Here is a 16,122-nt window from a genome sequence, read left to right as displayed (position 1 = left end):
TGGCAACCGGCATAAGTTTGAGACTATTTTGCATTATCTCAGAGGGAAAAGGACTTCGAGCAGTCTCTGCAGTGGGTACGGAGGATGAAAGAATGGCACCCATGTTTTGCTTTGCAGAATCACATATCCCAGTCTCCTACAAGCAACTAGCATTAAGGCAATGCTGTTCTTTCAGATGCAATTTGCTGGATAGTGCCCCAGTGATGTGGGACGTAACTGAGGCAACAAAACTACTTTAACGGTGATAACAGCCACCTTTGGTATGGGCGCACTCAGAGTCTGTACACATACACTAGCACATTTACCCAGTATTGCTCAGGTCCTTAAGGAAAGGCTCAGGGCAGGGTGTGTAGCAGTCAGGTTTGGAGGGTGAAAAGGGGCTCTGGGCAGCAAGGGACTCTGTGTGTGTGTCTCTGTCAGTCACTCTGGAGGGGAGAGGTCGTATTGCTGTAGCCCCTCTATAGATTCGGACCAGGGCTGCTTGCTCTTCCCTTTCCTGTCTCTGTCAGGACACAAGAGCAAAGTGCACTACTTGTCTTCCCTCTGTGTTCCCCAGCCACAGTGAGGAATACAGCAAACTGCACTTTTCCCTCTTTCTCTGACAAAGGAAAACAATGCCTCCCTATGAATCTTGGGAGGGGGGGGTAGGGTTGGGGCAGAGAGGGTCACGCCGCCAGTCAGCAATGTTCACCTGCCTGGTGATTCTGTCTCTTTTCTGTATGGTTTTATGAGAAGCAATCCCATTCCAGGCACATCCCATTTTCCTGGCCCAACCAAACCCTGACCTGGCTTTAAGTTATTATAAGAGGAAGCTATATACCAAATTCAGTGGTTCTAGCTCTTACCACTTAGGAGGAGTTCTTGGGTTAACAGACAAACAGAGAACCTCTCTCAAAAATATATAAAAATGTAGCTAATGCATTGCATGTTAGAATTTTGTCCCATGCACACAAATAATAAAGGTGAGACTGTTGTGTGGAGGCAAGAATTAAATTGTGCACTAGGACTCTGGTATCCTACTCTTGATTCTTCTGAGGATTATTCCATTGACATCCATCTGCATCTCAGTTTACCTGTCAGCCAAATGGGTTCAAGTAACAAATTATCATCTCCCATAAATTCTATGGGTTTAATTAACTTTTTTTCAAAGACCTGGCTCTCTGCAGTTAGGTTTCAGTGCATCATGAAACAAATGGAAAGTATCTTCTGAAGCAGGAGAGTACAGTAGGATACAGAAGGATACTGAAGCAGAGGTGGGGGTAAATCCAGTTTCCCCATATGAATTAATGTAAATGGTGGGGGGGAGGAGGTTAAGTTTCAGGGAAAATGTTTTCTCCACACAAAAGACAGTGTATGCATATTACAGCATATGTTATACATTATTTTAGACAAGCCATTTAATGCTGTACTCACCAATGATGATTATGCAGCTTGATGGAAGTAGGGGTGTAATAGGGCTGGGGTGAGGGGGCATCTCCTGCTCTGTTTGCCTGGCACTCTTTCTAGGGAGTGGGATTGCCTCGTTCTGCCTGCTCAGCACTCTTTCCAGGGATCCAGGTCAGGGGTTTGCTCACTGTCTGGCTGGAATGCTGGGCAGGAGGAATGGGGCAAGCCCTCATGTCCCAGCCCCGCTCCTCAGCTAGGATGCCGGATGGGCAGGAAGAGCAGGGCAAGTCAAACAACTTTATAATGGAACATTGCGCAAATGTAAACAAGTATGTTCTCTAATAGATCAACAATTTAATAACAAAACAGTGTTAACTAGGACACTTTAAGTGAGGAATTACTGTAATTCTTCCTTCCAATATGCTTTTCTGTACCTTTAGTCCCTTAGATGTGCTACGTTAACCTCAAGTGTATGATGGGTAGAAAACAATCACTCTCCATATACTCACGTGGGGTCACTGAGGTATCCTTGCCCAGCCTCCTTTAGTAATTCCAGCATTTTTTCCCTGACCCGTTCACCCCATTTAAACATTTAGCCCTCCCTTCGCTCCTTTGCAAGTTGTTCAAAGAACCAAAATGCACTATACAGACAGGAGCTTGAAACTCTGGGGTCTCCGCTTGTGTGGCAACTTCATGCATCTAAATCCAGTGAATAGAATGTGTTCTGATGTTCCTATTATTAGCTCATTTTAATGAGACCAGCTCTTGAAGCTATTAGTGTCATTTTGCTGCAGCAAACACTCTGCATATGTAAATATGTGTATTTGTGTGTGAACACCCACACGTTGTTAATCAAGTGGCCAGTAAAATGGATCCATCTGGCAGCTCTACGCCTGCATCATTGCCTCAAATAGTAATTAACAATTAAGATTTGCAGGCTGTCATTTAAATAATTGACAAAAAAACAATTTTTACTAGCAGTAAATTGCCCTTTTTGTGTGCATGTTAAAGGAGTAGCTGTTAGTGGCTGGAATGTGTGTGTGGGGGGGGGAGGGGAGGGCGGTAATCAATTATGAATCACATTTATTGTTTATCTGTAAAGGTAACATTACTTCCATATCAGAACCATAAAAAGTGTTTGCTATCCTGGCTGCTAGCAGGCAAGTTTTAGCCAATTGGAACACATGAACCTGGGAAGCAGCTGTTTAAGTTCAGAGTTACAAAGAGATGGTTGAACTTCCAATATGGCCAAAGGCGAGGTATTTATCAAAAGTCTTTTGTTTGTTAGACATCTTTGGTTGGAATCCTACTTCAGCAATTCATGACTGAAAACTTTAAGGGAAAATGTTGCTGCAATAGCAATGCAGAGAAATGAAAAATCTTCTCTTTCTAGAAAAGGGATATTAGAGGGCAAACTGGACCCGGTAGATCCCCTTTTTTTCCCCTGCAACAGATTTTAAATAGTTTTTCAAGAGGTCCTTGATACTATATAGAAACCTGAAAATAGGAATAGAAAAAAGTTAAATTTAAGTGAAAAAACACCAGATATGTCATAGAGTTATGCATATTCATATATATGCAAATTAAGAATGAGCTTCATCCAGACTTCAAGATCTTCAACATTAAGGCTGAATTCCCAGATCAATTACACTGAAAAAAACTCCTTTGAAGACATTGTGGGTCTGCACTGCTGTAACTGAGTTCAAAATCTGGCCCAATGTGCTAAGGACAGAGAAGCTCCCAAACTAAAACTCTGAATCTTAAGGTGATTAAATATGAATCCATATTTTGCACTTTACTTCTATCTCCAGTTTAAAATGGTTTAAAAACTACTCTGCCTATTTTTTCCTGTGGTGAATATAGAAGTTATGACAGTGAAGATCTATAGCACTGGTGATGACTATGTATACTGCCAGCTTCCCATAAAAAAGCTCTGGCAAAGTATATCAGAATTAACCTATAAAACCTGTTACTTGAGCTTTGGCCATTTCTTGACAAGCAATTACCAAGCATGCCAAGCCATGTAGTGGCAGAAGTGGTTTTAAGATGTGCACAAAATTGACTAGGATAACTGTCCAAGATTGTTTTCATTTGTGACATATGCAGGATATGAACACTGGTACATGGAGGTTGAAAGGCTAGACAGATAATCTAGTGTGTCAGCTAAAGCTCATGAGATATCCACAGTAAAAAGAGAGTAAAATTAGCAGCTGTGGGATGCACAGGCCCCTGAATTATCCCTTTCTCATAAAAAGCAGCTTTACACTATATAGTCTACATTAGTTTGTCTGTGCGTACACATGCACACACACAAGATAGCAGTTAAAATAATAGCATCCTTTCACTGTTATTTCCCTCCACACCACTTTTAATTTTATTGTAGAGACACACAATACTCCCCAATATAAATATTGAGGGTTATCGATGTTTCCTCCATGTTTAGGTCAATGGTTCATTAAGATAAGATTTAAAGAAATGACCTACTGACATTCTGCACACCTCTTCCCATTAAATATTTTTTTCCGAGACAGCATCATCTCTCTCTCGCCAGCGTTGCTGTATCCAGCCCTACTTTATGGATTGTATTCTTCACAACACATGCAACACACTTCCAGACTGGATTTGAACCCCACACTACCGATCAGTTCACAGTATGTGTAGAGCTGAAGTAGGCTTTTTCCTTAATTTGCTATTCATTTTAAAGAATGACAGCCGCCAGCCAGTCAGAACAGGATATTGGGGAGAAAGAGGGGAATCAGTGTCCATAGCCGTAATAGAACAGGACACAATTATATTGTTGGAAAGGGTTTATCAATATTAGAAAATAGCTTGAAATTTAATTAGTGTTTGGTGCCTGTAGCTCTTTGGGGGAAAAAGGTTTAATTCTTTTTTTTTTCAAGGATCAACACAGTCTTTCATATAAAAGATACAATATGTAAAACAAAGCATTAGGAACTATGAAAAGCATTTGTATAACGTAAACCTCTAAGTGTCTTGCTGTAGTGGAAACAATATGACCTTAAAGATCATGCGGAACACTCTGATACAAAAGAATGACTAAACCAGGCCCCCTAAGGATTACAGAGGGATTTTAAACAGTTAGTACAATAAAGCTACCAAGAGTGCTTCATGGGATAATTTTACAGCACTCTGAGCCAGCAGGAATTAAATGGCATTCATGCCCCACAAAGTACATTATTCAGCCCACTAATGAATTCAATTACTTCATTTCAGGAGAGCATGGGCCAGATTTTTAATGGTATTTAGGTGCCTTGATATAAGGACTGGTCCTCGTGGGAGCTAGGTGCCTATCTTCATTTCTAGATGCCTAAATACCTTTAAAAATCTGATCCTATCTCTTTTGTGGGCTAAGAGTAGGCTTCAGTCAATTAGTCAACTATTCTTGCACAGACTATTTCTATTAAATAAAATTTAAATTAATTCAGGTGTAATGATGGGTCTTTTAGCCTTTTTTCCAACTTGAGAGCAGTGGCTAAAAGTGGATTCATTATCTTCAAGCGTTGTTAATGACATATGGTATTAAACGCATATGTGAAGCAGTGACAATTATTATCAAGAAGCAAGATCCTTAATAAAATGTGTGTAGGGCAAGTACTAAACCCCAAAATAATATTAGCTCAGATTCAGCCAGTCGACAGGAGCTATGTAGATTAGTTTACTTGACAAAGGGAAATGAAGCGGTGATTTAAATAATCGCCGCTTCATTTAAATAAAAATGGCCACCACGCTGTGCCGATCAGCTGTTTGTCGGCACAGTGCGGCAGTCTAGATAGGGATCTGCCAACCCCAGAACCCTTTGTCGGCAGATCCTGTAAAGAGTTCTGGGGTCAGCAGATCCCCATCTAGACTGCTGCGCTGTGCCGACAAATAGCTGATCGGCACAGCGCGGCGGCCATTTTTATTTAAATGAAGTGGCGATTATTTAAATCACAGCTTCATTTCTCTTTGTTGTCCTGCCTCATCTACATGGCTCTGTCGATGGAGCCATGTCGTCTAGACACACCCTAAGACAAAAGGTAAAGTGATACATTGCAACAGTTTATTTAATGTAATGTACCGGTAGTTATTCTTTCTTTATTTAGCATTTCCACACTTAAATTATGCATGAGGAGGACAGGTTGTGATGGGTCATGAAATCAGAGAGCTGTTCCACTGCTGCTGTGCCGGGAGTTTTTCTACAACTTCATTAGCTATAAGCATAAGGAAAGAGCTGGGCAAATGTTTTGACTGAAACATTTTGACAAAAAATGCAGATTCAGAGACTCCAAAACATTTCGTGAATTTGTATCAATCTTGCTAAATTGGTTCAGTACAAGTTTTTTTTTTTAAAATGAAATGTTTTAATTTTTCAACTCAAAAGGACTTTTGATTTCAAAATTTCCTTTATTTTTATCTTTCAAAAATTTAAAAATGTTTTAAAATGCTCAGAATCAAAACAAAACATTTTGGATTTAATTTTGCCACAAATTTTAAAAAAATCGATGTCAGTTAATCTCTGAGGTTTAGTCTACACAGCACAGTTTTTGTGCAAGAAGCCATTTGCGGAAGAGTTCTTGCTCAAAAACTTCTTGCACAAAAGCACATCCAGAACTCAAAGCACATTGCAAAAGCAATATGATTTTGCGCAAGAAAGCGTCCACACTGCGTGGATGCTCTTGCACAAGAAAGCTCTGATTGCCTTTCACAGAATGGCCATCAGAGCACCTGTGCTTTTTCCGATAGGGGTTTCTTGCACAAAAACCCCTCCGGAGCATGCACACCTGCCTTTTTGTACAAGAGCTGTAGTGCAAAAAGGAGTTATTCCCTGTGGGGAGAGGAATAACTCTACTTGCAAAAGCCCTCTATTCTGTGGATTTTCTTGCGCAAAAACGCACTGGAAGTATGGACGCTCAGCCCGTTTTTGCGCAAAACCTTGTAGAGTAGACATAACCTGAATGATTTCTTCTCTCCCACCCCCAAATTTTTCAGAATTGTCAGAAAACAGAAAACTTCATTATGCACCCAGCTCTAATAAAGAACATTACATCACAAATGAGCAGTTACTTTGAGCAATCAAGTGGCAACAGATATGAGAAAAATAGAGGCACTGCTGAGAGTAAACAAAGGCTTGAACTCGGACAAATCAAGGTGGGAGAGTAAAGTGTCACTTTTTTTTTTTTAGCCTGAAGTCTTTTTCTGGTATCTCAGCTTTAATTTTAAAAATACATCTATTGGCCTTACGGTTATGGAGAACACTGTCACAAGGTAGGTGTGTACCTGAGTTACAGAAAACCTGAAACAATTGTCTGAAACTGGAGAGTTAACACAGATGCCTAAAGATGATAATTTAAGCATTAACTTGCTTAACAAAACTGTGAGACAGAAGAAGGCCAATCATACGAAGATCTACTGACAGTGATGTTTCATGCTGGTCCCACTGATGAGATGCTCTAGGCAAAATAGTATTAATGTCTTTCACCTCAATCACATAGAAATACCAGAGGGTGGAAGCAGAACCCAGTGGAACACCCAACCTCTCTCTCTTGTCCTGACCAACAGGAGCCTGCTCTGCTCTGGTGACAACTATGGAGCCAGATGATTTCTTCTCTAGCTCTAGCAGCACTGATCCTCCTTTTGTGAGAGGTTGACTGCAGACACAGTTAAAACCCACAGAATGACTTGTACTCCATTCACATTTTCAAGCTTTTCTTAACAACCATGAAGGTTAGAAACATACATTTTTACACAAAAGATGAGATTTTGATGTCAAAATCTGACACAGGGAACCGGGGCCTGGTATGCATACATCATAATCCAGGCAAGCCCCTGGGTATATCTGAACTCCACTGACGGGAAGCCAAGCAGGAGCAGCCCATCCAACTGCGACTGACATCTAAGTGAAGCTCGGCTTCTGAGAATAGAGAGGCTACCAGTTTGAGCTCTGTATAAAATACATCTCTTTTGGGGGTGTTTCAACTACCATACCGACCCTCCCTCCACTGTCTAAAGGCACTCTCATCTACCTCAAAGTAAATTCCTTTGTGGATGAAATTTTTCACATTTGGTCTCTTCCCAACCCTGAATAATTCTGGAAAGCTTTAGTCAAGTAAGTTCAACTGTATATTTAAATTCTGATTGAAATACCTTCCAATTAGAAATTTTGCACTCAGGTAATTAAAAACTCAGACTGTATTTAGAAACATCAAATTTGGCTTATTTGGAGGAGTAGGGTTCTTTATTCACATACACACTCAAAAATATCCAGTCCAAGAGGGTTCAGTATCAGGGAAGTTTCAGGCTTTCAAGGTTTGTGTATTGCTGCCAAAAGTACCCTATGAAACTTATGAATATGTTTCAATTTCAAGATCCATTTGTTCAAAATATCTTGGGATTTTTACTACATCACCATGTAAAATGTTGACAGGAATTGAGATCTGTTTGTTGGTAGTGACTTTTGCAATGAAATGAGAGTCTATTATTACATGTTAGTTTTGCATATTAAATTTAGGGGTTGCCTACATGGCAAGCCAGGGTATGAAACTACAGTGCACCTGCTTGCCTTGCCATGGATTCCTGGGAGGACTCTGCTACAGCACAATGGAAGTTCCAGAATGAGGTTCAGCGTACAATTGCTACTTCAAAGCAGCAGTGTTAAACCATTCTCTAGGACTTTCGCCTCACTGTATCAGCAGCCACATGGGATGTTACTATGCAGCAGGCTGCTGTTCTATAATTTCACACTCTGGCTTGTCATGCAATACCTTGTCTTGTAAACAAGTCTTAGAAATGAAGTAATATTTGGCAGGAAATTTAACTGGTGTAGTATAGCTCAGTATATCCCACATGTATAAGAAATTTTAGTATTATATTTTATATTATTTTATGGGATCTAATAAAGCAGAATTAAACTTGACATTTCCACATTAACCTTTAGAATTACCTAACTTTTAAAACTTAAACTTTCAGCTGTAGCGCTGTATTAATGTGCCACTAATTTTTGCATGGAATATTATATGGATTAACATAGCGCAGTTAATATTCTATTGCAAGGACCCTTCAGGGGAAGTTGAAAAAACCATGACACGGGAAGGCCATTTCAGCATGGAAGGTCTAGTTCAACATTTCTATTCAGTCATGCCTCTGCCTCTGATGGAAGAAAAGATTTTAAAACTGCAGCAATCAGAACTGCTGCTGCTTTATTTGAAGGGGCTACTGTTAAGAATGATGAGAAAAACAAAGCCCTTTAAAGTATATGTCTCTGTTCAGCACATCGACGTTTTTCCTAACTGAACACAGCAGATATATCCCCAGTTGTTTGTTATACTTGCATATCAATAACCTAGCAATCTGAAATACATGCTGAATGTATCTTCGCTTAGCCTCCAAGGTACAAATGATTCCATCCATGCCAATATGCTGTTACTTGTGAGATTTACTTCTAGGCTTACAAGAGGCTGACTCTTGTCAGGACATGGGAAGTAACTCGCCTACTTTTGTTAAAAGTTCCATGGGGTAATTCATGATCCTAAGTGGTCAGAGCCTAACAGGCTGCATCTCATTGCCCTCACCACTGTGGTGGGATATTGGTTTAGTGGTGAATCATGGAGAGCAATGCTACCGGCCTCACTTCCTGAAGCACTGGGATTTTTCAAGTCTTCCATCCAGGTTCCAACATTGCTTTTAGTCATATACCTCTGACAAGCTCACATCCCATGTAATATACTTGTAGGCTGTGCTTAATTTGTGCCAGGCCTTGCCAGGCCTGAGCCACAGCTCCCCCCTTGTCTTGGCAGTTCACACCCCGGGCACCTTTAGGCTTGCGGCATCACTTATGAGTATAAAAAAATAATTGCTTCATCCCCAGCATCTCTTTCATTACAAATTAAGCACTAACCATGAGGAGTCCTGGGCACTTTAAAGACAAACAGATTTATTGGGGTAAAAACCACTTTGTCAGATGGAGGAAGATAAGATAAGCAGGGTTTGCAGCTGCAGCGGTGTCTTACCCTTACCTCTGCCTTCCTGCGTGAGCTACATCATCACATATCATCTTTAACTAAGATGATTCCTGTAAACCTTGCTTTTGGAACAGAGAATTACAAGGATTAATGTAAAAGTGCAGTTTAGCGCCCATGTAAAAGATAATCTAAACACACATTCAGCCCATGGTTAATTTCTTTTTGGTTAATCTCTATGTGGAACCATAGGTGCTGGATCTAAACAGGGGCATCCGGTAGCCTAGGCGGGGGAAGGCACAGCCTTTCCAAACTGCCAGGCATGGTCCCACTCACACTCCACCCCCAGAACAACCACCGTATGCATTCTCGGGGTGGAGTGTTGCTGCCCCCAGCGCCCTCCCTTCCTGTTCTCTGGGGCCGGGGAGGCTCAGGCCACATGACCTCCTCTCTCCCTGGTGCTCTGAGGCCAGGAACACTCGGGCCATGCACCCTCCTCCTTCCCTGGTGCTCTGGGGCCGGGGAGGCTGGGGCACACATGCCCTCACCCTTTTCTCTCTCTTCCCCTCCCCATGATGGGAGTGGGGGAGCGCTCGGCATGCTGCCCCACCTCCTCCTCTCCCTGTGGTGGGAGGTGGAACCTCAACCAAGGGGGCGGGGCCATAGGTGGGGCTGGTGGCATGTCTCCACCAGCCCTGGCTGCACCGACCGCCCATGACTAGTGGTGCTGGGGGTACTACAGCTCCCCCTGGTTTGAAGTGTTTTCCATTAGATACAGGGTTTGCAAATTTGGTTCAATGGCTCTCAGAATCCACATACTAATTGTTCACATGCTATACTAATTGTTCTACCACTCCTGCCTGGAACAAAATAATTGAACATGGCACATTTCTGGGGGGAAAACACCCCTCTCAGTCTTTTAGCCTATGTATAAGAACCCAAAGCTTATCCTCTGTTTCCTATAACATCTCCTCTTTGTGATGAGAAAGATACTAAATTGATAGACAGGCACAAAAAATCATAATGTTTTATGCACCCATTAAATTGCAGCGTAGCAACAAATCCCATGCCAAAGTTAGCTGAAGAACAGCAGCCACCCCATTATCATCCTACAAAATACAGTAATTACAGAAAACTGCTAAGTGTTAGAGTAAGTGCTGTATGTAGAGTCTCTGTAGCAAGATTTTCAATCCTGGTCTCATTTTAGCTCCATTTGGGTATCAATTCTACTGCTAATAAAATATTTTTAAAGGAGTTAATTAATTATGCAAAATTCAAAACACAAACAGCCCAGCTATGTTATCAGAAACCTCAAGGCTACATTTCTATGGCCAGATTCCATGTTGTTGTTATTTTTTCTTGGTTACCATTAAAAGTAAAATTACACCACAACCAACCCAGCTGTGTGTTATTTATAGAGGCAGAATCATTATAAGGGTATGATTTTGCAAATGGCAGCAGCAGTGAGGTTTTTGCATTTTAAAACCAGCTAAGAAAGAAAAATATTTAATAAATTGCTTTCTATATTTCTCTTTCCTATCTGGGGAAATATAAACAGTTCCTTTTCTTTGACTGTGGCCACAAAATGCCTTCAAGAGCATTGCCAAAAAGAACATGGTTTATTATTCATTTTAAAGATCCTAATTATCCATCCTTTCCTATTAATCTCCAGAAAACAATGAGAAACTTTTCCTCCTATGGAACCTTTATTTTATATTTTGCTACACATTTATGGAGACAAGTGCTCAGCTGTGCTGTTCAGTGAGGGGAAAGGAGTGGGGGGAGAAGGATGGTACAGCTCCTCTTTCTGACCCTGTGATCAAAACAACCCCAATATAATTTAGAGCAGCCACAAAGCTACTATAAATTAAAGCAGGCTTAGCTGTAGCATTGGGCCCATTTTGAAAGTTCCTGCCATGTGGTGAAGTCTTGACCATTCAAAAAAACATATATGCTCTCTCAGGAGTATTTGTATGACCATTCCAAAATCGGTAATGTCTGGCAGTATCCAAAGCAGGGAAATCACTCCAATCCTTGGTGGGATCTGGTGGTGGATTTTTAACGAGGAGCTCTTGAGAGCCACCTCTAGCACATTAATGATGCTGTAAATAAAGCTGCCTGTAAACTGAGAAAAAGGTGGGTGAGATCATATTTTTTATTGAATCTATTTCTATTGGGGAAAGAAAGGAGCATAGGTGATTATATAGGGCTCGTCTTCAGGCACTCTCTTGGATTTTCCTGACAAACCATTCCTTCAGGTCTCCTTGAGATTCTATTGATGTGGTTCAAGCTTCCTGACAATAATCCTCAGCTGCTTCTGCTTTTCCTAAGCAACAACAACAAGGACAGGCAGGCATTCATGGGGTGTTGTGGTGGAGTGAGGAGGGGAGTGAGAGCCGTCGATTCTTCTGTGGAAAGCAATAATGTTTCTGTTCCAAGTTAAGTGGAAGGGCTGCAAAGTGTAATCCAAACCAGAGCTTCACAAAGCTTCTTTCCAGCTCTCACTGTAGGACATGTTACTCCTAACCACAAAATGTTCATTTACATTCTGCTTAGCTGGTGCATGATGACTTAACAAGACTAAGACACCCCTTAGTACTGTTTTCAGGAATAAAGCTGGGATCCGATATACCTCAACCTTTCAGAGCAAAAAGCATGCCACTTAGAAATAAACCCTGACAGAAGCGGCTCGTGTCTCTTGCTACATAAGCTGGCACATGTTTGTATGGCTTGTGGGGACTCGATTCTACCTCCCTCTTTCATTTGGGCCCCATTCTGACAATTATCCATCTACTTTACTTTAAGCAACCTCGCAGTCCCAATTACTCACCCATGAGGTGAACAAAGTTATGCAGGCTCCGAAGTCTTTCCTGTGTGTGCCATGTAGTCATACGAATGATAAAATTAGTGAAACTGCATTGGGAATAAGTTAAATGAAAATTCTTGAGTAATGCAATATTTCTCAATGTAAGTGTGGCAGAATCGAGCCTTTAACTTAAAAGACAAATTGTAGGTGGATTAAGAGACTTATATATCTCTTATGTCACTGGTGCACCTGAAGAAGTTTGAAACCACACTATCTTTCCAACATTTTATCCTTAGTCCCACAGAAAGCACCAAACCGGTGAAGAAGAATGATTTTATCATGTTTGATTAATTTCATTCCATGGGTTTTTCAGCAAAGTGATGTAGTTAGTATTAAGTACCAGAGGGGTAGCCATGTTAGTCTGAATCTACAAAAGTGATGAGGAGTCCTGTGGCACCTTGTAGACTAACAGATTTATTGGAGCATAAGCTTTTGTGGGCAAAGACCCACTTCGTCAGATGCATCTGACGAAGTGAGTCTTTGCCCATGAAAGCTTATGATCCGATAAAATAGTTAGTATTGTTTTTAAAAAGAAGAGGTTTGGGGGAAAGAAAGAGGGAGATACCTACTTGTCCAAGAGTGCATTCCATGCCACCAAGAAAATCTGCATCTTTCAAGCCGTTGTGGTTGCTGCTAATGTCATGGACTTCAAACCGTAGCCGCTGAACCTCTTCAAAGTAGAAGTCCACTGTGAATAACTTGGAGAAGATTGGATTTATACAGGTTCGAATCACTTCTGTCCTGTCAACCTGCCCAATGCATAAATAAAAAAAAGAGATGATTTGCCTCAGCGTCTTTTTAGTCTCTAAGTAACAGCCTACAACACAAATTAAATTGAGAGCAAAAATAACAAACAAAATTGCACTCCATTTAAATGAATGAAAAATCTTTAAAGAGACAGTGTAGATACATTTTTTTAAATTTAAAGACAAGGTTTAATAAGCGAATTGGCTGTGCTTGCCAAGCTTCACTTGTGACTCAATGGTATTTCTCTGTTTGACAGTCAGACTGCCTGTCTTCTGTACCATAAGAACTTGTGAACATTACATCTAATCAAACCCTGGCATGAAGGGAGCAGGAGCACACAGAACCCCTAGTGAGTGGGAGGACATTGGGGGACCCTCATATAGGGACACACAGAGCCCCTACTACTGGGGCACAGATGAGTATATTGTTGGGCATACGGGAAGTGAGAATGAAGAGTCACGAAGAGTCACTGGCACAGGGAAAAGAATGGGGGGGGGGGTCCAGGTATGGGAGACAGGGGGAATGGAGGACATATAGGATTCCCTGCCACAGGGAGACAGGTTGCATGGGGTCCTTTAACTAGAGGGGGATGGAAAAAAGGCCCACAGGGAGCTTCTGGGGAAGATGGAGGGATGCAAGGAACTCTGGGTGAATGCAATACACTCAGCCTACACAAGCTACAAAGTGTCCAACCCCCTAGTATTGCAGTGTTCTCAGGTGAAAATGGGAGTGAGGAAGATGTAAGAAATCTCCAATGCTCTTGGAAACCCAAAGGCAATGTCACATTACCATTTATTATTTCTGTTTTTATAAGACAGTTTCCAACAATGAATGAGGGCCCTATTGAACTAGGCATAGTTGCAGGAAACAATACTAAGCCAGTGCCAAAGAGCTCGCAGTTTAAGCTCTAGGCACTACTCACTCAGTGAGGGTATGTCTACACTGCATGGCTATTTCAGTAGTCTTCCGGTATCCCAAAATAGCTACCCCACATCTACACAATCCGCCTGTTATTTCAAAATATTTTTTGAAATAATGGGCGCACTATTTTGCCATCCCAGTAAACCTGGTTGCACAAGGGTTAAGGGATGGCTTGAAATAGTGCATTATTTCAAAATCTGTCACTGTGTAGATGCACCAAATTTCAAAATAAGCTATTTCGAAATGGTTTCAAAATAAGATATGCCATTTGCATAGCACAAAGTGCCTATCTTATTTTGAGTTTAGGGTGCTGTGGAGACACACCCTGAGAGAATAAATAAAGGAAAAGGGAAAGGAGGACGAGGTAATGGTAGAGAAAGATGCATTGCATCTGTAAGTAGTCACAGTGCTCTCAAGTATCAAACTCAGAAATGCATGAGAACATGAAACTGACTGGCTACAGTAAGTGGAAGAGAGCCCTGCGTGATTAATGAAATGCAAAGAATAAACAAACAGCACAAACAATGAAAAGTAAGTTAGAGTGTATACTCTATAAACACCTTCACTGCAACTCCATTGAGACTAATGAAGTTCCACCCAAGATGAAACAGGCATTTTTATCCTCAGGTTGGGACTTTCAAAAATGTATCATTTTTATCTTTGCAGTGTTCCTTTAACCTTGAACTTTGTAATGTCACTGGGTGGCTTTATATTCACAGGCTTTTGTAAAGAATAAAAAGAAGGGGGACTTAGTCTAATGGGATGTTATCACCTTTGCCCATTTCTTCTTACCTTTGTGCTCTCCTGTAACAAAGATAATACAAACAATGCTGACTGCTGCGCTTCACTAACCACAGTGTAACTATTAACCTTCTCTATCACGCACACAGATGGGCAAAATTAAACACTCAGTCTCAACAGAGAGGCCATGGGCTGTAAAGATACATATAGAACCTTAGAGCAGGGTTGGGTAATAAGCAGCCTGTGGGCCAGACCTGGTTCACCAGGGTTTGTCGTGGGTAGGCCTCTAGAAGCATCCGCAAGTACTGCCACTCACAGCTCCCATTGGCCATGGTTTGCCATTTCTGGCCAATGGAGCTGCGGGAAGTGGTGTGGGAGGGCCAAGAGGAGTTGGGGGCAGTAGTATCTGAGGATAGCTGGTAAAAAAGTGCTGGAGGCCCACCAGTAGCAATCCCTGGCAAACTGAATCCTGCCCATGGGCCACTTATTGGCCACCCCGACCTAGAGACTAGGCATCGCAGAAGTAGCCACTTCAGACCAGACTGGGAATATTGGTGAAGAAGACACTGCTGCTATCTAGATCAACTGCTCTATAGATAGCTAAAGGATTTCCGTTTCCAGTGCCATTAGTTTAGCATTTGCAAAGTATTAAAGTCACATTGTAAAACTGAATACGTGGGGAGGGGGGAAGGGAGTTTTTAGAGGCAGTCACCTGGAATTACTTGCATGAATAAGGAAGTGAATTACTTGCTGGAGAAGCTGGCTCTTGGAGAGTAATATTAAAAAAATGTATATATGTTTTTCTCACTAAGTCACATATTGACTCATCCCTCTGCCCCAGTCTCTAAAATTGTGCAAGAAACTCTATCAGATCAAAATGTATTGCTGTGTTTTTGTAAGAGAGCTCAGAAAATACTTTCCACATACCTACAATTACAGTAGCTTGGGTTACACTGTACTGCATATTTTTCACAGTGTTATTAGTAGGATGTGATTATATCATAATTACGATGCATTTTATGCAAGATAAGACATGTGAGGTGTCACTGGAAAGGTTATGGTTTCCTGAATATGATTATCCCATTTTATGCATGTATCATTTTTGTATCTGATATTATGAATATTAACTATGTACCTATTCTGAATGTAACTATTCTGGGCAATGCTCACTAGACAAAATTCTCTCAGGCCATATGGGTGGCTAGGAAGAACCCATTCAGGGCAATGAGCTATCAGAAAGAAACAACAGGCCTTAGGAGAAACTTATCTCCCATCTTGTGAGCCTTCCTATGAACGCTCCAAACAGCCAGTAGAGGGATACTGCTGTGACTGAACAGGCACTTGTGACCAGGTCACCTGGTGCTCGATTCCATCTTGGGATGGAAACAAATTTTTGCACTGACTGGCCTGGAAACCACACTTGGAAACAAATGGTTGCCACCAAATGCGAAAGCTTTATAAGGCAGGAGAGTAACGTCATTGTGGTTCTTTGCTGATTTCACAACC

At 41.3% G+C, this 16,122-nt stretch overlaps 1 protein-coding gene across 6 annotated transcripts in view; it reads right to left on the bottom strand.

Moving 5' to 3' along the window:
* CPNE4 (copine 4) overlaps positions 1-16,122 on the bottom strand; it is a 341,902-nt gene that overhangs the window by 128,155 nt on the left and 197,625 nt on the right. For all 6 annotated transcript variants that reach the window (XM_075921920.2, XM_075921919.2, XM_075921921.2 and 3 more), the window contains one exon: positions 12,777-12,956. In XM_075921920.2, the coding sequence (XP_075778035.1) occupies positions 12,777-12,956 (180 nt within the window). The remainder of the gene's footprint in view (positions 1-12,776; positions 12,957-16,122) is intronic.

The sequence above is a fragment of the Pelodiscus sinensis genome, chromosome 2 (genome assembly GCF_052426305.1).
Source record: "Pelodiscus sinensis isolate ZL-2025 chromosome 2, ASM5242630v1, whole genome shotgun sequence".
Taxonomy (NCBI): domain Eukaryota; kingdom Metazoa; phylum Chordata; order Testudines; family Trionychidae; genus Pelodiscus; species Pelodiscus sinensis.
The sequence above is the reverse complement of the archived record's forward strand: the minus strand, read 5'-3'. Positions and strand labels throughout refer to the sequence as shown.